This window comes from Chiloscyllium punctatum, chromosome 32 (genome assembly GCF_047496795.1).
Source record: "Chiloscyllium punctatum isolate Juve2018m chromosome 32, sChiPun1.3, whole genome shotgun sequence".
NCBI lineage: Eukaryota > Metazoa > Chordata > Chondrichthyes > Orectolobiformes > Hemiscylliidae > Chiloscyllium > Chiloscyllium punctatum.
The window spans coordinates 22,276,772-22,299,140 of record NC_092770.1 but is presented as its reverse complement, the minus strand read 5'-3'; the positions used below and the strand labels follow the sequence as shown (position 1 = coordinate 22,299,140).

The 22,369-nt window shown below is 41.8% G+C and overlaps 1 protein-coding gene across 2 annotated transcripts in view; it reads left to right on the top strand.

Moving 5' to 3' along the window:
* Positions 1-22,369, top strand: part of tbk1 (TANK-binding kinase 1) — a 51,098-nt gene that overhangs the window by 12,680 nt on the left and 16,049 nt on the right. For both annotated transcript variants that reach the window (XM_072551886.1, XM_072551887.1), the window contains exons 4-16: positions 1,697-1,826; positions 4,370-4,551; positions 6,445-6,605; positions 8,631-8,741; positions 10,588-10,767; positions 12,272-12,468; positions 15,061-15,119; positions 15,223-15,314; positions 15,907-16,008; positions 16,706-16,784; positions 18,262-18,383; positions 18,489-18,565; positions 22,103-22,142. In XM_072551886.1, coding sequence (XP_072407987.1) covers positions 1,697-1,826; positions 4,370-4,551; positions 6,445-6,605; positions 8,631-8,741; positions 10,588-10,767; positions 12,272-12,468; positions 15,061-15,119; positions 15,223-15,314; positions 15,907-16,008; positions 16,706-16,784; positions 18,262-18,383; positions 18,489-18,565; positions 22,103-22,142 — 1,532 coding nt within the window. The remainder of the gene's footprint in view (positions 1-1,696; positions 1,827-4,369; positions 4,552-6,444; positions 6,606-8,630; positions 8,742-10,587; positions 10,768-12,271; positions 12,469-15,060; positions 15,120-15,222; positions 15,315-15,906; positions 16,009-16,705; positions 16,785-18,261; positions 18,384-18,488; positions 18,566-22,102; positions 22,143-22,369) is intronic.

Below are 22,369 nucleotides of genomic sequence, written 5' to 3'. Positions count from 1 at the left end.
CTCCAGCACCTCATTCAAAAGTTCCTGTAATTCTTGTCTAACCCTCCCTGGATCTCTCTTCCTAAATCCAGAATTTGGTCTTCCAAATTTTCATGCAATTTTGTTACTTACCAATATTGAGATGGAGGGGAGGCAGTGGTGTAGGCTTATCTCACTGGATTAGTAATCTGGACCACCAGGTTAATGTTCTGGGGGAATGTATTCAAATCTCACCATGACGGATCATCACAAAATCTAGGGTAAAATGCTGGTGGCCATGTAATCACTGTCGATTGTCATTAAAACCAGTCTGGTTCACTAATATCCTTTCCTTCCTTTCGAGAAGGAGATCTGCCATCCTCACCCAGTGTGGCTGGCAGGTGATTCCCAGACTCCTACCTGCCCTCTGGGTAATTAGGGCTGGGCAATGAATGCCAGTGACATCCCATGAATGAATTATAAAACCAGCTGTGAAAACACCAATGAGGAAGAGTTGCATGGGCCCTCCAACCGATGAGACGTTATACCAAGGTTCCCTCCAATTCCGTGGCACTGTTACAAAAGAGTAGGGCACTTCTCCCTGATGTCCTGGCCATAAAAGGACTATGTTGCTATTTATCTTGTGGGAGCTTGCTGTATGCAAAATTGGCTGCTGTCTCTCTTGCATTGCAGCGGTGATAACATGTAAAAAGCTTTGTGGTGCATGAAAATATAATAGCAGCTCTGCTTTACACTGAAACCTCTGTACGTTGTGTTGAAGTGGCTGTCTGAATGAGGCTGACCTCTCCTTCTTGCCTACACGTCCAGAAAAGGTTGACACGGGTTGATTCTAGGCAGATAGGGATTTTCAGGTGAGAGGTGATTGAATTGATTAGGTTTGTGCTCATGGAATTTAGGGGAATGAGAGGAGACCGTATTGAAACATAAGGTTTTTAGAGGAGCATGATGGGCTCGATGTGAACAGCTCATTGTCCCTTCTAGGCAAGTCAAGGACCAGAGGGCATAATGTCAGAGTAAAGCATTGCTTACTTAAGACTGATGAGGGATTTCTTCTCTCAGAATGGACCATAATACTTCGGAACTGAAATTGTCTGTCCATCCCAACGAATTTGTTCCACCATTCAATGAGATCATGGCTGATCTAATAATACTCAACTCCCTTTTACTTTCTTTTCTCTGCAGCCTGCTTTCCTTTTGTCGGTCCAACTCTTCACCTGGAAATGGTACTTGATGGTTGCCAGTTGTCACTTTGTCACTGTGGTTTAATTTGTACTAGTGGCATTCCTTTAGCTTCTGTATGTTTCACCCTCTTGGTAACTGCTGAACCCCACCCCACAGCTGTGCCATCCTCTGGTTTGGCACCCTACAGCTCCCTTTGTAAACCATTTGTTTTATTTTTATTACACCTTTGCTCCAACAATTTATATTGCTTCAGTGTTTTTCACAACTGTGTGTATTTTGAAGGTCTTTATTACTACTCATTCACCCTTTTCAACTGTTCCCTGATGTCCAGACATGTGTTTTGCTCGGATTCCCTTGCAACATGCTTCATTTGGTCAGTTGCAGCTAGGAGTTGATTGGCAAAGATCTCTCATGTGGCAAGGTTCCCTGGATTCCGTTCGCTAATGTGATTGGGTGATTCTACCCTCTTAAGACGTTTTGAGCAGCAGTTGTGCCAACTTTGTTGCCTCTAAAACTTCGTTCTGTTGTACTTCAGATCTCCAGCAGAAATAAAGTACTCGTCATGGAGTTTTGTTCATGTGGAAGCCTGTACACTGTGCTGGAAGAGGCAGGCAATGCATTTGGCCTACCCGAATCCGAGTTCCTGATTGTATTGCGAGATGTGGGTGAGTTCCTGATGATTTCACTGCCCGCCAAGTATGCGGTTCACGGCCTTAATGAAAGGATGCTATTAGTGAGGATGCTATTTTCCATGTACGGGAAAAGTTTAAAACATTTCATTGTGAGATAGGTGGGTGATAAAGTATTCTTTTCCGAAAATCCATTTGTTGAATGTCCCTGGTTATCAGCAAACTATTTCAGTTGAGACACTGGTGCTAGAAAAGTACAGCCGGTCAGGCAGCATCTGAGGAGCAAGAGAATCGACGTTTCGGGCATAAGTCCTTCATCAGGAATGAGGGGGCAGCCCAAGGGTTGATGAAAGGCTTATGACCGAAACGTTGATTTTCCTGCTTCTTGGATGCTGCCTGACCTGATGTGCTTTTCTAACACCATACTCATGGCTAATCTCCAGCATCTGCAGTCCTCACTTTCTCCTAGCAAACTATTTTACTTTGGATGTAAGTTTGCTCACTGAGCTGGACAGTACGTTTTCAGACGTTTCGTCACCATATTAGGTAACATCATCAGTGAACCTCAGGTGAAGCACTGGTGATATGGCCTGCTTTTTATTTATGTGTTTAGGTTTCCTTAGGTTGGTGACGTAATTTCTTGTGGTGATGTCATTTCCTATTCTTTTTCTCAGGGGGTAGTAAATGGGATCCAAGTCAATGTGTTTGTTGATAAAATTCCAGTTGGAATGCCATGCTTCTAGGAATTCTTGTGCTGGTCTCTGTTTGGCTTGTTCTAAGATGGTTGTGTTGTCCCAGTTGAAGCGGTGTCCTTCCTCATCTGTATGTAAGGATACTAGTGAGGGTAGGTTATGTCGTTTTGTGGCGAGTTGGTGTTCATATATCCTGCTGGCTAGTTTTCTGCCTGTTGTCCAATGTAGTGTAGCATGGCATTCCAACCAGAACTCTCTCGACAAACGCATCAACTTGGATCCCATTTACCACCCCTGAGAAAAATACAGGGAATGGCGTCACCAACCCAAGAAAACCTAAACACATAAGTAAAAGTGGGCCATACCACCAGTGCTTCACCGGAGGCTCACTGATGATGTTGCCTAGTACAGCGACGAAACGTCTGAAAACAAACGTTCCAGCTCTGCAAGCAAACCTACATCCAGAACCTCAACCTGAGCTTCAAATCTTCTCAAAACTTGCAACTATTATCCGAACACTCCACAACCAAGTGGGATCAAAGTAGATTTTGCCAGTTTCTTTATTTTCCCTCCCCCACCTTATCCCAGATCCAACCTTCCAATTTAGCATCGGCCTCTTGAACTGTCCTACCTGTCCATCTTCATTCCCTCCTATCTGCTCCACCCTCCTTTTCAACCTATCACCATCACCCTCCACCTTCATCTGCCTATCGCATTCCCATCTACCTTTTTCCCTTGGCCCCTTGGGCCAACCCCTCATTCCTGGTGAAGAGCTTATGCTCGATACGTCGACTCTCCTGCTCCTTGGATGCTGCCTGACCGGCTGTGCTTATCCAGCACCATACTTTTCAACAAATCTTCAGCATCTGCAGTCCCCACTTTTTCCTATTTTATTATCAAAATCTGGTAATATTAAAAAAGACAGAATTTTGTTGTTGTTTTCCATTAGATGAAGGCAAATAGTGATTTTATTTTCTTCCTCCTTCAGGCGTTTGGCTACTTTAATTTATTTTCTAGACTTTCCCTTTTTTTTTGATCCAGTCCATAATTCCCCCAGATCACTGATTCCTTCACTTAGACTGGATGCTGCAGCCACTCTTCCATACATCTGGGTTTGTTTAATGTTAATGACACGGGATTAGTAATCCAAAAGCTGAGGCATTGCTCTGGGGAATGAGTTCAAATCCCATCACAGCAGGTGGAATTTTAACTTAGCTCATAAAATATTGAATTGGAAACTAATCTCATTAAACTATCATTGCTGTAAAGAAAGATCCCTCTGGTTCTCAAAAGTTCTTCAGGAAAGGAAATCTGCCATCCTTACCCTGTCTGGCCTACATATGACTCCAGACCCACAATGATGTGGTTAATTCAGCTGTCTGCAGAGATGGCTTGAGCAAGACTCTCAGTTCAAGCACAGTTAAGGACGGGCGATAAATGCTGGCCTTGTCAACGGTGGCTATATCTCATGAAAGAATAAAACAGAAACTAGTTTGCATACATCCACTAAGAGTAAATGCAACTGAGTCAGGGTAAATGTAGAGTAAGTGGGTTGGGGAATAGGTCTGGGTGGGTTACTGTTTGGAAGGTCGGTGTGGACTTGTTGGGCTGACTGGAGAGATTCTGTGAGTGAACTGACACTGTCCGCACCTAGTGCTACATGCGATTTCAGTAGTTCTGTCTATTGGCATTCAACCCAAAGGTACTAGAAGCTGTTGTGAAACTGTTGACAGAGGAAGGAAATTATTCTGTTTAAAAAGCTAAACTCCTGTCAGGTGGAGCAAGCCTCTTCAGTGTGAATGTCTATGGTTAGGGATTAATAGCGGCCTCCATTTTCTTTCACACTGCCTCTGAATTTGACTCGAGTCTCTGTGCTTCTCCCAACAGTGGCAGGCATGAACCACTTGCGAGAGAATGGGATAGTCCACAGGGACATCAAGCCCGGAAATATCATGCGTGTAATCGGGGAGGATGGACAGTCGGTTTACAAGCTCACTGACTTCGGAGCAGCCAGAGAATTGGAGGATGACGAGCAGTTTGTCTCGCTTTATGGAACTGAGGAGTATTTAGTAAGAAGCATTTTTCGCGTTTTAAATCAACAGCTGGGATTGTAACTCAAAGATCATAACATATCGTTATGTCAGGCTTGCATGTTTTCTTTTGGTAGCTCCCACCTCCAGGTCAGATTTATCCTCCCTCTATCCCAGAGATATGCTGCTGCTTCTTGTGCCTCTGCAGATTGAAAACTGAAGTGCGTGTGGATTTAGCTGAGCTCTTCATGCAAAGCAAGAAGGATTTGAATGTTAGGAGAGGGGCGGATTGATTGAGCTTGAGCCCTGTGTACACATCTACATTTTTGGTGGGAAAAGTAGGGAGGCCAGTTCTTATTTCGAAGGTGAGCGTCTAGGTAGGGTCAAGGATTTCTGAGTGTGAATGTTCAGATTAGCAAGGCAATAAGGAAAAAGCCAAGGTCTGGGGTTTACTTCTGGAGAGAGAAAATTGAAAAGTGCTACATCTGTATAAAATTTTGGTTTGGCCATTTTTTGGGCGCTTGTATACATTTCTAGTCACCATATTACATATACCAACAAACTGCCTCCATATACACGCTCTTGAGATGGTTATTGCATATTAAAAGCAAAGTTTTTACTTGTTTTACAATTAATTTATGTGACCACTGTAAAATAATATGACAATGCGGTGATTAATTAAAATACACTCAATGTTTAAGCAAAAACACCACAGAGCATTTTGAGCTGCATGTACACCCACGCAGGTGTGCAATAATAAATCGATTTTTGAAATTTAAATTCTCCTTTGTTTTACAGTTCACTAAAACATTGTCATTAATTGGTAATTGTAAACATGTGTATCTGTAAGAGATATCATCGGTAATGTGCATGATATTTGGTGTCAGCAAGTGAGGCCATTATAGAAAAAATGCAGAGTCACTGTGGAGGGTGCAGAGATGATGAACAAGAATGGTACCAGAATAATGTGGGTTTATATACCAGGAAACGATTAACAGGGTGTTTCCCACAACTAGAGGTCATTAATGTAAGATAGTCATCAAGGAATCTATGGAGAAGTGAGGAGAAATTTCTCTACACATAGAGTGCTGAGATTACATAACTTGCTGCTGTAAGGAGTGGTTGAAGCAAGAAATATTAGGTGAATTCCAGGGGAAGCTAGATAAGTAAATGAGGGAGAAGTGTTTGCAATGAAAAGTTTGGAAACAGAAAGATAGGAGACTTGAATGGAACACAAGCAATGCAGGGACTGGTTGGACCAAATTTCCTAAGTGTGAACCCTTTTAACATGTATTCCTGCCTTCCAATAGTCTGCTGAAGTGCACATATTGATTGTTAGCTGAGGAACTGAGAATGACTGATCAAAGTCCAGTCAAAAATCATGATCAGGAGGGTCAGCAGTTTGAGTTTTGTAAATACTCCCTTCAGTGTCTGTGTGGTTTGCTGGCAAAATCAGAAATCCAAATCAACATGACACAATGTTAGATTTTCGACAAAGAGTGAGGAATGGCAATAAATAGCTAATAATGTAACGTGAGATTGGCTTCCATCTACACGTTCAGAGTTGTTCTGATGTAAGACTGAAGTCGCTCCTTTTGAGATTTCTTTCACATCACGAAGAGGAACAGGGATGCTCTTGTCTGATGAATCTGGTATTTGGGGCAGTTGTCAATTTACTGTTTTCTTTATCGTAGGATTTCTCACAAACCATTAAATATCAGGGGAGAGATGATGTTCTTAAAGAATTGAGTTTCCTAGCTTTCACCCTATCAATTTTATGTGTAAACTGATATGAGTAAGATCAAATTTTTATATCCATAAGGTTGATAAATAAAGGCTGATGGAATCAGTTTGCAAGGCCTTGTTAGTCTTTATCCACTTATACTCCAGTCTAGCCAAGCACAACTAACTGAAGAATACCAATCTGATTAGCATCCAGATATGTATGAACGAGCAGTGTTAAGAAAACCTCAGCAGAAAATGTATGGAGCAACTGTCGATCTGTGGAGCATTGGAGTTACATTTTACCACGCAGCTACTGGAAGTCTCCCATTTCGACCTTTCGAGGGACCCCGCAGAAACAAGGAAGTAATGTAAGTTCAAATATTTCTCTTTTATCAGTAGTGCTATTTACTGCCAGGGTAAATAGATAACATTTGTGGGGATCTTGATGTGTTTTATTTTGATGAAAGAGTGGCTCAATTTCTTTCTAGCTTTTTGAAAATCCTAGTCGATTGTCCAGTACGTTTTACCACTGAGATCAGAATAAGCGTCGTCCAAGCTGGGAATGTGGCTTCATAATTTGATTGGATGGGCAAAGCTCAAGTAGTTTATGACCAGATATGAATGTCATAACAATCAGCTTCAGTTATGATTTGTGTACATGCAGTCAGTTTTATCAAACAATATGTTTAGAGATAAAATGGTGGCAGAGCAAACCTCATCATCAATATATGGGGTTCAGAAATATCTGGATATATTTTGTGTGTATGTATATATGTGGATATATTTGTCAATTCAGCACTGTATATCAACCACTGCCCTATCTCCAAAAGCTGTCTAAATCTTTATTTGATGTTGTTTGTGAAGAAGCTAAAACCTCCCACAGGTTTATGTTAGCAGAACCAAAGAAATCCTGTTTATCACCTGTTCAAAGATCTGCCTTATGACACTTCTCCTGGCTACTCATTAAGTCTGTGCCATTTGGGATTCTGTTGAATTGTGACATGCCTTTATTTCCCACAACCAAATAATCTTCAAGAATGGTTTGATCCTCCTCAACCTCTGCCTTTGTCCTGCCCCCATCAACACTGAGCATGTCTTCCAACCTCCTCCCCTCAACCCCCGCCCCCCCCCCGCCCCCACCGCCCCCACCGCATTAATATGCTTCTTAACTGGAGGCTTAATGTCTCCAGAGTTCTGCTTGCTGTCTCCGGAACTCCCACTGCAGCATGTCTTTAAATTCGGCCACCTCACATCTTATCCAATCACTGCAGTCTTCTTTGATGACTCCTGTAAGTCTCTCAGATCTCTGGGGCACTGTTCCCAAATCTTTGCGTTCCAAATGTTTCCTTTATTGTTGATTATCAGCTCTTCTCCCTCTCTTACTGGTTACGTAGGAAGAGAAACCTGCCTCTTGAGTAGTAACTCATCACCACCTTCAATATTCATTCCTCTACCTATCCATGGTAGCAGCAGCTGCATGTACCACCCAGAAGATGTACTGTAGCAACTCACTGAGCCTCCTACGACAAAAACCTCTCTACCCCATGTACTCTTATCATCTAGAGGGATAAGGGCAGCAGATGCGTGGGGACAGTGCCCCCCTGCAACTTCTGCTCCAAGCCATACACCATGCTGATTTAGAATTTCATTGCTGTTCCTTCTCTTTTACTGGGTCACAATCCTGAAATTCCCTTCCTGACAGTGGACACTGAGTGTACCTGCCCTACGCGAAGGCAGCTCACCGCCACCCTAACAAGGGAAATGAGCGATAATGTTGACGTGGCCAATGTAGCCCACATATCCATGAAAGAATCTTTCCAAAAGCATGCTTCATTTTCCTATGACACTGTCATCCTATCTCAGTTACACCACCAGCTCAGGATTTAGAGTTTCTCGTGCCTTCCCGAATCCTTTGGACTTTTTTTCTCAACTTGCAAAAGCCATTCTTACAGCCTACCTTTCGAACTGCTTCCATTTTGTAACAGAATAAGGTGTCAGTCATTTAAAACTGGAATTCCTCAATGTGGAGAGTTGTGGAGGTTAGATCACTGCAAATATTTAAAGAGAAAGCAGATAGATGGTAGAAATGTTGGGAAGTTAAGGGCGACGAGGAGCAGGCACCAAAGAGAAGTTGAGGCATAGGCCAGGTCTGCCGTGATCTTGTTGAATGGTGAGGCAGGCTTCAGGGCCTGAAAGCTTACTCTTGCTATTATACCATATATTCTTGCCCAGTGTCCTAGTTCTTCTTCCTCCTCATGCAGGTCGTACCTTGGCTGATCCGTGAGATATTTCTGACAATAAGATATTGTTAAAATATCGTGGCTTGTGCGTATAATTGTGACTTTACCTTTGTGTAAGATCCAAAATTAGTTTGCCTATGTGTCGTGTTTCAGGTACAAAATAATCACAGAGAAACCTCCAGGAACAATATCCGGAGTTCAGAAATCAGAAAATGGACCAATTGTTTGGCATCATGAGCTACCACTGTCTTGTAACCTTTCCAGGTAAGCCTGTGCTCGGGACAAAACATTAGCTTACACGTTGGTAATTGTTTTTGAATATGATCAATGACCTTATGTAAATTAATACAAGGGTCAACACGTGATCACTGGCATTTTGAAGATTACTTTAGGCTTCATAGAGGTGAAAAATAGAGTAATTCCACTAGAATGTAAACTCTGTCTGCTGAGAAATGAATAAATAATAAGAAACGGTTTTAAAAGTAAAATTTGTGCTTTCTCCTGTGGTCTCCCCTTGTTTTTATGCTGTTTTTTTGACCAGCCATTACAGCTGCAACCTTGTTCTGGGTCTGTTAGAAAAAGCTGATTTTTATGTTGCCATGAATCTAGGTGTAGATGGTTTTCATGTGTATCCTCAGCTGATAACATATCAAAACAGTACGGTCCTCAGAATGGGGGAGGAGAATAATAAGCTAATGGAGGTTTCACCTGTGTCCTCTGTATGATTCCCTGTGCTGTATCACTAGTGATCCCTTTGCCTGTTAGAAGCTCAACATTTCAGTATGTTTTCAGGATAGCTCGTGTAACCACTGTGGTGGTTTAAAACATGCCCGTGATGTGTCTCGTGTGTGGATGAAGAGAGTTGATGTGCTTTCTGCTGTTATGTGCTAGTTTGTTCTGTATTTTCAACCTATACTGTTGGTGAAGAAGTGGGCAAGGTCTGTCAGTCTCTCCCTGTCATGACACAACCTGTCCGTTCATTGGGTGTTGGCTGTGTCCCCTTGTGATGACACATGGAAGTCAAGTCCCCTGTGAACTTAGTCTAAAGCTTTGGAGGAACTCTCCAACTATAGAGGCCTGACATCCTCTGATACAGGCCCGTTGGCATATGGACATACCCTGGCCCTCATGAAGCATACTCCCATCTTTGGACAGATAGTTCCACTGCCTTGGGAGATTTGAAGGCTACATGGGTTAACCCTGACCAAATATTTTGAGTGGAACCAGAACCAGACTGAGCTCTCAATATGACATCCTTCTGACTCAGTCTGGACAGTCAAGAGGGATCTCTGAGATTTGGACAGCCTAGGATCTCTTTAAATTTTGCACTGGTTTGCAGTTGAGACAGTGTTGTAGTTTTTCTGCAGAGTTATAACTCTTTATGGCGACACCAGTTACAAGTGGTGAGCCCAATTTGATTAGTGTAGGGAATGGGTGTTGCGGGGTGTCTTGGACAGGGAGAGTTACCATCATATCTCACTGGCTAGATGCTGTCCACCTCAAGTTGAGGTACCCCCAAATAATAAGGTGCTGACCTGCTGCAGTGCCTGCTTCATAGATACTTGGAGCTTCAAGTCTGTGCTCAGCAAGTGGTGGGAATCCATTGCACCAGACAAACAAAAGAAATTAAAAGAAAAAGTTTGCAAGCTTTCCAATTCGCAAGCTGGAACATCAGTAATACGTCAACGCAACTGAGTGACCGACAGCTTGCAGTGAGTTGATCGTTTGCACTGTCGTCTTAATTGATTTAGAACCTGATAGATGGAACATCAAATCACTTCCCCAAGTGAGATGAGGCTCACTAGGACCTGATTGCTCAAAGAAAATCATTATGTTCACCTGTCCGGGAGACTTCAGAGGAAATGTCAGGGCAAGATGTAGGCCTCACTCTAAGGGCCTTGCTTCTCCCTATGATGGAATGATCCACAAATATTTCCGGATGTGTTTTCTCCATCCTCTGTCAGAGCTCTGCTATGTCGTTCAAATCTAATTTGGATTGGCATTTATGTCGAAATGTGCTAGAAATAACTGGTGGAAAGACTTTTTTCTTTCATTTTGAAGTCATTGGTTTTGAAACAGGAAGACATTTCACTGCTCTTTCTCTCCACAGAGGCCTGCAGTCCCTGTTGACGCCTATCCTGGCAAACATTCTTGAAGCTGATCAGGAGAAGTGCTGGGGTTTTGATCAATTTTTTGCAGAAACCAGTGATGTTTTGCACAGGATAGTGATACACGTCTTCTCTCTGCAGCAAGTGACATTGCACAAGATTTACATTCACAGCTACAACACGTATGTATAATACCAAACGTGAAAATGGTGTAAATTTTAAATTGTAGCCTCTGCTTCCCGGTGGTCAATGATCCATTTAGAAAATGGCTGTGAACAGCAAAGCAAACTTGTCCTTGTGTTGTTCCTAGTCTTGGCTTGTCAAGGTGGTTTATTATTGCTTTTGGAAAGTCTGTCCTCTAAATTGTCACTCCATCCATGCATGAGATGGCTAGAGCAAGATTCATGATATAAATTGGTTCTTAATAAAACAACATTGTGGGCTAATATTAAACTGTGTTTTAAATTGAGAAATATGACCATCTTTTTAAAAGCTTTTAAAATGGCTGTAAAAGTTACCTCATAAAAGTAATGTGAGAGAACAGGGCGTCTCCAATTCACAAGCATGCGACTTTCAAACACTTACAAATGCAGTCCCATACATGGCTGTAATTTTAAATATCCGATGTATGAACATTTCCAGTATCTATGGACGACTGCTTTATATTGTTCTGCATTGTGTTCTGACTTGTGTACAAAATGACTTGGAAACGGACTCAGAAACAGAACCTCTTCTCAACCTGAGTGGTCTCTGTATGAGTAATATTTAATATACCCATTGACCTCTTGTGGATGTTCAGAGTCTCAGCTGTCCATACACATCTCTGTGCTGCTCTAGTATTGAAGGAGTGCTGTGCTGTCACTGATACTGTTTTGCTGATGAGATATTAGAACATGCCTGTTACATCAGGTGGACATGAAAGATGTTATCATAGAGATTTGAACTAAAGGAGGGGAGTTAACCTTTGTGTCCTGGCCAGTATCAATCACAAAATTAATATCCTGGGATGAATCCAATTGTATGTTTCTTTTCTTTCAATTAAATGCTTTCCTTAACTTCCCTGATTAACCATGATTGGCTTATCCCCTTCCTAAAATCCTCCTTCCTCACTGGGATATATCTTTGCTGTGGACCATGATCTATTTTCTTAAACTTCCACCATCATTCCTCAACTGTCTTTGCTGCTAATCTCCTTTCCCAGTCCAAGCCAGCCATCCATGTCCTCATTTCTTTGTAATTATCTGTATTTAACCTTGCCCCAATTGTTTCTGACTCATGGGCCTCTCTCTGAATGCTAAATTCTACCATGTTATGGTCACTGTTTCCTCGGGGATCTTTTGTTCCGACATCATTTCTGAAACTTGCTTCGTTGTACATCACCAAATCCAAAAAAGCCTGAACCCTAAGAAACTGTCCCGAATGCACTCTGTGAATTCTTCCTCATTGCTAATCTAACCATCTGCATGAGGTGGATTAGAAATAACTTATTTTGTCCACTTGTACACCTATTGTGTGAATTATAATATTGAACTCATATCCCGTCTTCTGACGTGTGTGCAATCTTTGTCTCCAGCTGATTGGAGAATTGGTGAAATAATGTGAATTCTTATTTGACAAAAGCAAAGTGAAGTTTTGATTTCTACAATGTGGTTAAAGTTCTAGTTATGGTGTTTTCTTTCTTTACAGCACTCATCTATTTGCTGACTTGGTCTATAAGCAGACTGAGATTGCACCCCATCTGCAAGAATTGATCTTTGAGGGCCAACACCTTGAGCTGGAACCCAATATACAAGCTCACAATTTCCCCAAAACCTCTGAGGATAACCCTCTAATACTTGTGAGCAGAGAGGTCGTGAGTGCAGTGGGATTGATCTACCAGGAACGTACGTTTATTGATGCAACATTTTCTCAGTAAAGCTAGGTTTATGGCAGCATTATTTTTCATGGTGTGGGTGAGAAACTGATCATTCTTTAGGTGTTATACGAGCTTCTGCACTTTAGTTTAAGAAAGAAGTGTTGAACTTTGGCATGACAACTGTGAATTTAAAAGTTTGGGATGAATACAGAAATACAAGTTAGATTCTGGAGATAATCATTATTCACGGAGGTTTAAATCTAAATTTTATTGTTTAAGATTTTGATTTGCACATTAGCAAGTTTAAATGTGCAGAAAATGAACTTGTTTACCACAGTTACAAACCATATCCTTGTATTCAATTGGCTTTTTATCCAAATATTAATGCATCATAAAACATTGTGCCGTTTATGTGGGACAATTTTTTGCTGTTATCACACTTTGATTGGCATCACTACACAGACAATGCAGGGTTCACTGAGATAGACCTTTTGGATTGCCAGCACATGCTGCTTCGCAGTCTGTCTTCTCCTTGTGTTTTCACCTCCCTGCAGGGAGTAAAGAGATACTACTTTGCAACTCATTATTATGATACTGTTTCTTTAAAGGTTAGTTTGTCATGGTTTTTCTTTGAAGAGTGGTTGTAGGTAGAGGTCCCGAGCAAACTGGGGTAATGTAAACAGCTGAGGAAGGTTTGGTGGGTTTTTTTAAATGAGCTGATTGGGTGTGGCCAACTCTGTCAGATCCTGATTTCTCTGTTTTGGTTTTTCAGTAGCATCAGGGTCTCAGAGTTAGAAACTTCAATGAATGTCTCCTGGCTGCTACTCTGACTGAATTTTCTCGACTTTTTTTTCCTCTCCTGGATTGGAGAAGAGCATGTGAGAATCTATGCCTGAATGCTGCTTTTCGTCAAGGCGTGTGTTTTGGGATTTTGGTATATTGGAACAGTTAATTCGTAATCTGTTATCCTGGAAAGTTATTTTAAATTCCTTTCTTCAGTTGTATTTTTAAACTACAATGTATAAACAAATTGCGTTTTTCTACACGTCAAGTAGTTTGACCAGTCGCATTGTAACTGGAACATGGCACTTCACATTTGCCTTAGGAAACGTTAGGATCTAGTCCACTTTCTTAAAAATATTTTGAGGGGTGTGGTCTGGTCCACAACATCATAAAATCTGGAACGTACTGGTTAAAAGAAGCAGCCTACAGCGGCTGGTGAGGGAAAATAAACTGGCTTTTGGGCTTTAGATCTTTTCTCACTGCAGACAAAAGGACTCTACCTCCCTGTTAATGGTTCCAAGGCTCCTGGCTATACACGTCCATAATTATTCAGCTACCTAGGAACCAGTTTCATAGCTGCTGGCAGTCACTGGGTATTTGTCGGTGACACCTGGTCATCACTCCACAGACCAATCAGCTATTTGTTGCTGACTGAATCTCATTTTGTGCCCACTCCCTGATGCCATTTCACCTGTATCTAAACGTACCTACTGTGTGACCAAACAACAGCAAAAGCAATCTCTTCCACAATCCATGGTTTTTAAAACAATGCTCAGCAATGTAGAAGAAATGGAGGCGAAACAGATATTTTACCATAATTGTATCACTTTATTTACACAGCAGTCAATATGTGATTAAATGGGGTGACAGGTTTGAGATTTGGAAATGTGGCCACTTCCCAAAGCCTGTCCATCTACAAGGTACAAAGTCAGGAGTATGATGGAACACTCCCATTTGTCTGAATGAGTGCAGCTCTAGCAACGCACATGAAGCTCGACACCTCCAGCGATAAAGCAGCCTGCTTGATTCGTACTTCCTCTACAAACACTCACTGTTTCCATTACTATCACACATTAGCAGCAGCTTGTACCATCTACAAGATGCAATATAGAAATTCACCAAAGCACCTATGACAACATTCTTCTTGGTGATTCCTCATAAAGAGCTTATGCTCGAAACGTCGACTCTCCTGCTCCTCAGATGCTGCCTGACCGGCTGTGCTTTTCCAGCACCATACTCTTCGACTCTGATCTCCAACATCTTCAGTCCTCACTTTCTCCAAAGTTGTTCCTAGGTCAATATCCTGGAATCCCCTCCCAAACAGCATTCTGGACGTACCCATACAAAAGGGCTGTAGTTTAAGCAGTCAGTTCATCACCACCATCTCAAGGACAACTCGGGATAGGTAATAAATGTTGGTCCAACCAGAAACACCCAAATCCTATGAATGAATTTAAAAAACCTCCCTGCTATAACTTCTTCATCTTCTTCACTCCCTGCACCCTGTTGTCAGCCACAATGCATTCTGTTGTGTCAATCCTATACTCCGGAATTTTGTTCCCAACTCTTCCTTTTCATCTTCCTTCTCTTTTAAGACTCTCCTAAAAATGGCATCTTTGACAAGTGAGGCAACCTTCCAAATCTTTCCATTATTTGGCTCGGCATTTATTTTCTTTGATACTTGGGTGCAGGGCTTTAGAAAATTTATCTTTGATTAGAGTTTTTTAATGTGCAGGTTTGAGATTTCGTCATATTAGACCAAACTGGCAGCAGAACCATGTCTGTATTCATCTGTGACCGTGCATTATAGTAAAAGTAGTCATGTTTTCTCTTGCAGTCTCACTTCCAAAGTTACATCCTCGTTATGATTTGGATCTTGACGTGTCCTGCACAAAGGTGAGGATTGTATTCATTTTCATTTAAACTTTATCTACCTTCACTTAAAAACCCTACAAATGTTAACACTCCATCAATTTGTATATTGTGCTTTCTCTCCTAGAGTATAACTGGTGTTGTCTGTCAAGCACAGAAAATAGCCTCCAGACTTTTGCAGTACCAGGAGCTGGTGCGGAAAGGTGTTCGGTGGATAATGTAAGGAACTTTTCTTCCTTATAGTGATGTGCAGAAGCTTGTCTCTTTATAAACGGAAAAACTAGTTAAGATCAAAACTGTAGTCATTTCCTTAAAGAGCTTTGGGAATTCCTTTTAATTTAAGAGCATGTTGTGTCATTCCAACACATGAAGAATATCCAGTATTGTCCCCAAACTCCTCTTCCCTTGCTTTCTCCATTATTTATATTGGTGACTTTGCTTTTGCCCTTCAACTGTGGAAGCTTTTAACCGAGTACTTGTTAACCTGTCCAGTTGGCATTCTCCTTGGACTTTAGTGTAAAACAGTGGACTCTCATATTTGTTAATGTGTTAAGAGTCCGTCAAATTGTTCAATAGGTTCAAAGAACTCCGCAGATTAAAGCAATATCTTCAGCGCATCACTTGGTCTTAGTTGGAAGTTGTTAACAGTTCCATTGTTAAGGGGTGCAGAAATATAGTAGATCACATTCAGGGTGGCTGACTCCCCCATCCACAGACCACAGTCTTGTAAATGTGTGCTCATGGAATGCATACAATATGCATGCATTCTGATAAAACCGTTCAGTTCTAATTTGTACATTCACTTCTCTAGTCGAATCACCATGGACAACTTTCGTGAAACTTTGCACAAGAAGACTGAAGTTATTCTGAAGCTAAACTTCTGTATGGCCTCTGTTGAGAGAGCCAGGAATATGTAAGTTGCTCACAATTGCGACATACCTCATCCCATGTCACTCCAGACTCTTTCTGTCAATAGACAGAAAAAAAAAGTCTCAGAGGGGCAAGGCCAGAAGCTGCTGTTTCGCCTAATCCTGTAAATTTAAAAACCTTTTTTTGTGTCTCTATGAAAAGCTGTTGACTTATTTAAGTCTCAAAATTGGCGCAAGAATATTTGGCATCATTCAATGTCATTGCTGCAACATTTCCAGTAAATTTTAATTAAAACTGCAGATGTTACTTGTTGTGGTAGAGCTGAAGTTTGGTGATGCATAACCTAGACGCAATTCTCAGCTGCACTTGTGAGCTTTGAGTGAAAGTTAATTAGGGTGCAGCTCCAACTTCACTTCGCTCACATCATTCATATTCGAGAAACACTCTCTAATGTAAAGAAAACTTCTCACCTTTGTAAGGAACATTCTCAATATTTGCAAAAAGAAGTGATTAATTCAAGATTATCACCTTCCAGTTACTGTCAAACCAATGGGTCAACATGTAGAGCTCAAGCCTTTAATCCAAATCATTTTGAGCAACTAATGAAATATCTGTTGGGAATTTCTCTTATCAATCTTAATTAAAATTTTAGTTCCTCTGGTTGAGAGAAATTCTAGCTAACAATGTCAGACTAGTGTTAACTTTTCTTTTTTTGCTTATGCACCTTGCACACTTGACAGATACAACAGTTTGCAGCAGACAAACATACTGTCATCAGACTTGGAAGAGATACCAGAAATTCACAACAAGCTTCTACGTGTGAGTAATATATTTTGTGGAGATTAAGAAACCAACCATTTTCACTCTGAGTGCTTGCCCATTATGAACAAGTTGAACTTAAATTTTCTGTAAATGTTTGCTGGGAACATCCAGGCAGTTAATACATATGAGGTTGTACAAAACATTAGTGAGGCCTCGTCTGGAGTATTGTGTCCTGTTATGGTCACCCTGCTACAAGAAGGGTATTATTAAACTGGAGAGGGTTCAGAAAAGATTTACCAGGATATTGCCAAGAGTGGAGAGTTGGAGTTATAGGGAGAGGCTGGATAGGCTGTGTCTTTTTCCACTGGAGCATAGGAGGTTGAGGAGTGACCTTATAGAGGTTTGTAAAATCATGAGGGGTATAGGTAAAGTGAATGGCCAGTGTCCTTTCTCTAGAGTGGGAAACTTCAAAACTGGGGACATATTTTTAAGATGAGAAGAGAAAGATTTAAAAATGACGAGGTGCAATTTCTTTCCACAGAGAGTAGTTTGTGTGTGAAATGAGCTTCCAGAGGAAGTGGTGGATACGGGTACAGCTACAGAGTTTAAAAGACATTTGGATAAGTCCATGAATTAGGAATGTTTGGAGGGATATGAGCCAAGCGTAGGGGGGTAGGACTAGTTTAGTTTGGGATTATGGTCAGCATGGACTGGTTGGACCAAAAGGTCTGTTTCCATGCTGTGTGACTCTATGACTCTGCACATGTTGCATCATTGCATTGCTTTCCATATCTCTAATCATACGTTATTGCACCATTCTCAATGGATGCATTGTTTTTAGGTGCCGAGGTGTATGCAGAAAGAACGTTGCTGTTATTTATTTAGTGAGCCGATCCAGTTTAGAAGAGCATTTAAAGCTCACCTTTTGCTCACTCGAGTTTGTATTTTCTGTCTGTAAAGCATTGCTCTACAGAAGTTCTGTGACACGTCTTCCTTGAAGAGAACTAGGAAAAAGTTTACTTGTTGACTTTCCTAATCACTCCAGGTTGTTTGAAGTTAACTTTTTTCAGAAAGATTGTACAAGAATTCAGTAAATAAAGTCACCATAGTCTTACCAGACCATGGGCTGCTCTTTCACTATAGAGGGACAACTGTTGATGGTTTACCCTGAGGTTACCGTGCCTCAGGAGAGGGGAGCGGTTGACAAGGAGAGACCTTCATGGTGACCTCAGCCAGTAAAGGAATTGAACCCACACTGTTGGCGTCATTCTGTGACGCAAACCAACCATCCAGCCAACTGAGCTAAATACAATTATAGGAAGAAACTCAAACACTATTTTTAAAAGATATTTTAGAATGGGTGGGAGCTTCACTTATCGGTTGATATTTCATGACACACATCATAATTTCCTGCAGGTACCTGTATAGTAACAGATGCCTGTCCTTCCTGCTGCTTCCTCCTGCTCCATTCTCACCCTATCGTATGCTTCCCACGGTCATGCTTTACAAGTTTGAATTTTGTTTTTTTGTAAAGTTGGCAGGATCTATGGAATCCATTAGCCATGATATGAAGGATATTGAAGGCACATTCTTACCTGGCAGTCAGTTGTCGGATCATTGGGCTTATCATGAAGGGACACATCCTGAAGACAGAAAGTGAGCTTACGTTTCCCAGCACCTGTTTGATTTCTTTTTTGTTGTTGCCTTTGGTAGGTGCTGTCAAACTGTTCATATTTGTCATTTTTTTCCCCTCTTTCTCAGTATTGAAAAGCTTCAGGTACTTCTGGACTCGATAACTGAAATCTATCATCAATTCAAAAAGGATAAAGCATTGCACAGTAAGAACATACACTTTTTATTCTTGGTTAGCTGGCTAATTGAAGGTCACAGTGTGTCAGCCACAAGCCGATGAAATCTTAGGACATAAACAGAGAACATAGAACAGTGCAGCCCAGTACAGGCCCTGTTGTGCCGAGCGTTTGTCCTAATCTAAGATCAACCTAACCTACACACCCCTCAAATTACTGCCGTCCATGTGCTTGTCCAGCAATCACTTAAATGTCCCTAATGTCTCTGACTCTACTACCACCGCTTGCAGTGCATTCCATGCACCCGCCACACTCTGTGTAAAGAACCTATCTCTGTCATCTCCCCTAAACCTTCCTCCAATTACTTTAAAATTATGACCCATCATGACAGCCATTTCTGCCCTGGGGAAAGGTCTCTGGCTATCTACTCTATCTATACCTTGTCCACCTCTATCAAGTCACCAGTCTTCCTCCGTTTCTCCAGTGTGACAAGCCCAAGCTCACTCAACCTCTCTTCATAAGACAAGCCCTCTAATCCAGGCAGCATCCTGGTAAATCTCCTCTGCACCCTCTCAAAAGCACCTACATCCTTCCTATAATGAGGCAACCTGAACTGGACACAGTATTCCAAGTGTGGTCTAACCAGGGTTTTACAGAACTGCAGCAAAATCTCACGGCTCTTACTCTTAATCCCCCCTGTTAATGAAAACCAAAACACCGTATGCCTTCTTAACAACCCTATCAACTTGAGTGGCAACTTTGAGGGATCTATGAGTGTAGACCTCAAGATCCCGCTGTTCCTCCACACTGCATAGAATCCTGTCTTTAACCCTGTATTCAGCATTCAAATTCGACCTTCTACAATGAATCACTTCACATCTATCTAGGTTGAACTCCATTTGCGACTTCTCAGCCCAGCTCTGCATCCTCGCAATGTCATGCTGTAGCCTGCAACAGCTCTTGACACTATCTACAATACCACCGTCCTTTGTGTCATCGGCAAATGTGCTAACCCATCCTTCCACTTCTTCATCCAAGTCATTTATCATAACTACAAAGCGCAGAAGCCCAAGAACAGATCCCTGTGGGACACCATTGGTCAAGTTCCCCATCAAGCCACTCTCCATTCCTTCAGTGTTGCGAGGTCAAACTACCGAACAGCATTGTTGGTCTGTCTTCACCAAATGGACCATCAATGTTCAAGAAGGCAGCTCATCACCATCTTCTCAAAGGCAGCTTGGACTGGGCAGGAAATGTTGGTCCAACCAGCAACGCCCACATCCTGTGAATGAGTAAAAACAAAGTGAACAGAAGAGCCCTGTTTAGTTGTTTGCCAAAATATTGGGCAATTATGACAGTTCAGTTCTATTCCCTCCATGCACTCTGGAGAATTTTGAGTTCTACTGTTGTCCTAGCCACCTTTCTGTTTTCAAAGATGATAAAATAAGTAAATGTGCTAATTCATAGAACATGCAGTATTCAGCCCAAGTGGTTAGTACTGTTGGTTATGTTCCACCGAGCATCGTCCCCCCCCCCCCTCCATCTAATCTCAACACATCCTGTTCCTTTCTCTGTCACGCTGCCCTAGCTTCCCCATATATCCATGCTGTACACTTCAGCCATTTCCTGCCGTAGTGAATTCTGGATTCTAGCTGGACTCTGGGTAAATACATTCCTCCTGTATTCCCTTGAGTTTGAGACCATAAGACATAGAAGTGAAAGGAAGGCCATTCGGCCCATCGAGTCCAGTCCGCCATTCAATCATGGCTGATGGACATTTCAACTCCACTTCCCCACATTCTCCCCGTAGCCCTTAATTCCTTGTGACATCAAGAATTTATCAATCTCTGCCTTGAAGACATTTAGCGTCCCGGCCTCCTCTGCACTCCGTGGCAATGAATTCCATAGGCCCACTACTCTTTGGCTGAAGAAATGTCTCTGCATTTCTGTTCTGAATTTACCCCCTCTAATTCTAAGGCTGTGTCCACAGGTCCTAGTCTCCTCGCCTAACAGAAACAATTTCCTAGCGTCCACCCTCTCCAAGCCATGTATTATCTTGTAAGTTTCTATTAGATCTCCCCTTAACCTTCTAAACTCCAATGAATACAATCCCAGGATCCTCAGCCGTTCCTCATATGTTAGACCTACCATTCCAGAGATCATCTGTGTGAATCTCCGCTGGACACGTTCCAGTGCCAGTATGTCCTTCCTGAGGTGGGGGGACCAAAACTGGACACAGTACTCCAAATGGGGCCTAACCAGAGCTTTATAAAGTCTCAGTAGCACAACGGTGCTTTTATATTCCAACCCTCTTGAGATAAATGACAACATTGCATTCACTTTCTTAATCACGGACTCAACCTGCATGTTAATCTTTAGAGAATCCTCAACTAGCACTCCCAGATCCCTTTGTACTTTGGCTTTACGAATTTTCTCACCATTTAGAAAGTAGTCCATGCTTGTATTCTTTTTTCCAAAGTGCAAGACCTCGCAATTGCTCACATTGATTTCCATCAGCCATTTCCTGGACCACCTTATCAAAGGCCTTTTGGAAGTCAATATAGACCACATCCACTGGGTTTCCCTGGTCTAACCTACTTGTCACCTCTTCAAAGAATTCCAACAGGTTTGTCAGGCATGACCTCCCTTACTAAATCCATGTTGACTTGTTCTAATCCGACCCTGCTCTTCCAAGAATTTAGAAACCTCATCTTTAATGATGGATTCTAGAATTTTACCAACAACCGAGGTTAGGCTAATTGGCCTATAATTTTCCATCTTTTATCTTGATCCTTTCTTGAACAAGGGGGTTACAACAGCGATCTTCCAATCATCTGACTCCAGTGACTTGAAAGATCTTAAACAACGCCTCCGCTATTTCCTCAGCCACCTCCCTCAGAACTCTAGGATGTAGCCCATTGGGGCCAGGAGATTTATCAATTTTAAGACCTTTTAGCTTTTCTAGCACTTTCTCTTTTGTAATGGCAACCATACTCAACTCAGCCTCTTGACTCCCTTTAATTGTTGGGATATTACTCATGTCTTCCACTGTGAAGACTGACGGAAAGTACTTGTTAAGTTCTCCTGCTATTTCCTTATCTCCCATCACTAGGCTTCCAGCATCAGTTTGAAGTGGCCCAATGTCTACTTTTGCCTGTCATTTGTTTCTTATGTATTGAAATAAACTTTTACTATCATTTCTAATATTACTGGCTAGCCTACCTTCATATTTGATCCTCTCCTTCCTTATTTCTCTCTTTGTTATCCTCTGTTAGTTTTTGTAGCCTTCCCAATCTTCTGATTTCCCAGTACTCTTGGCCACTTTATAGGATCTCTCTTTTTCTTTAATACATTTCCTGACTTCCTTTGTCAGCCATGGCTGTCTAATCCCTCCCCGGATAATCTCTCTTTTCTTGGGGGTGAACCTCTGTACACTGTTCTCAATTATACCCACAAACTCATGCCATTTTTGCTCTACTGTCTTCCCCACTAGGCTCTGCTTCCAGTCTAGCTTTTGAAGACTCCTAATTCCCAAAGATTTTGTTCTGACCACTGTTTCTTTTTCAGAACTGCCTTATAACGAGGAGCAGATTCACAAATTTGACAAGTAAGTACTCTGCATGTGGTGAATTCAGTCTGATCGCCAATGCCCCAAGAGTTGTGGTTTCCACTCTTTTGTAGTTGATTGAAAGTTAGCATTACCTGCAAAAGGATTGCTGCTATGGGACATACATCACAGAGTAAGTTTCTGAGTCCCAGCTGCAAGAGGGATGGGCCATTCTCTGCCACTGATGGATCATTGGAATCCAGAAGCAGGGCAGGATACATGGTACC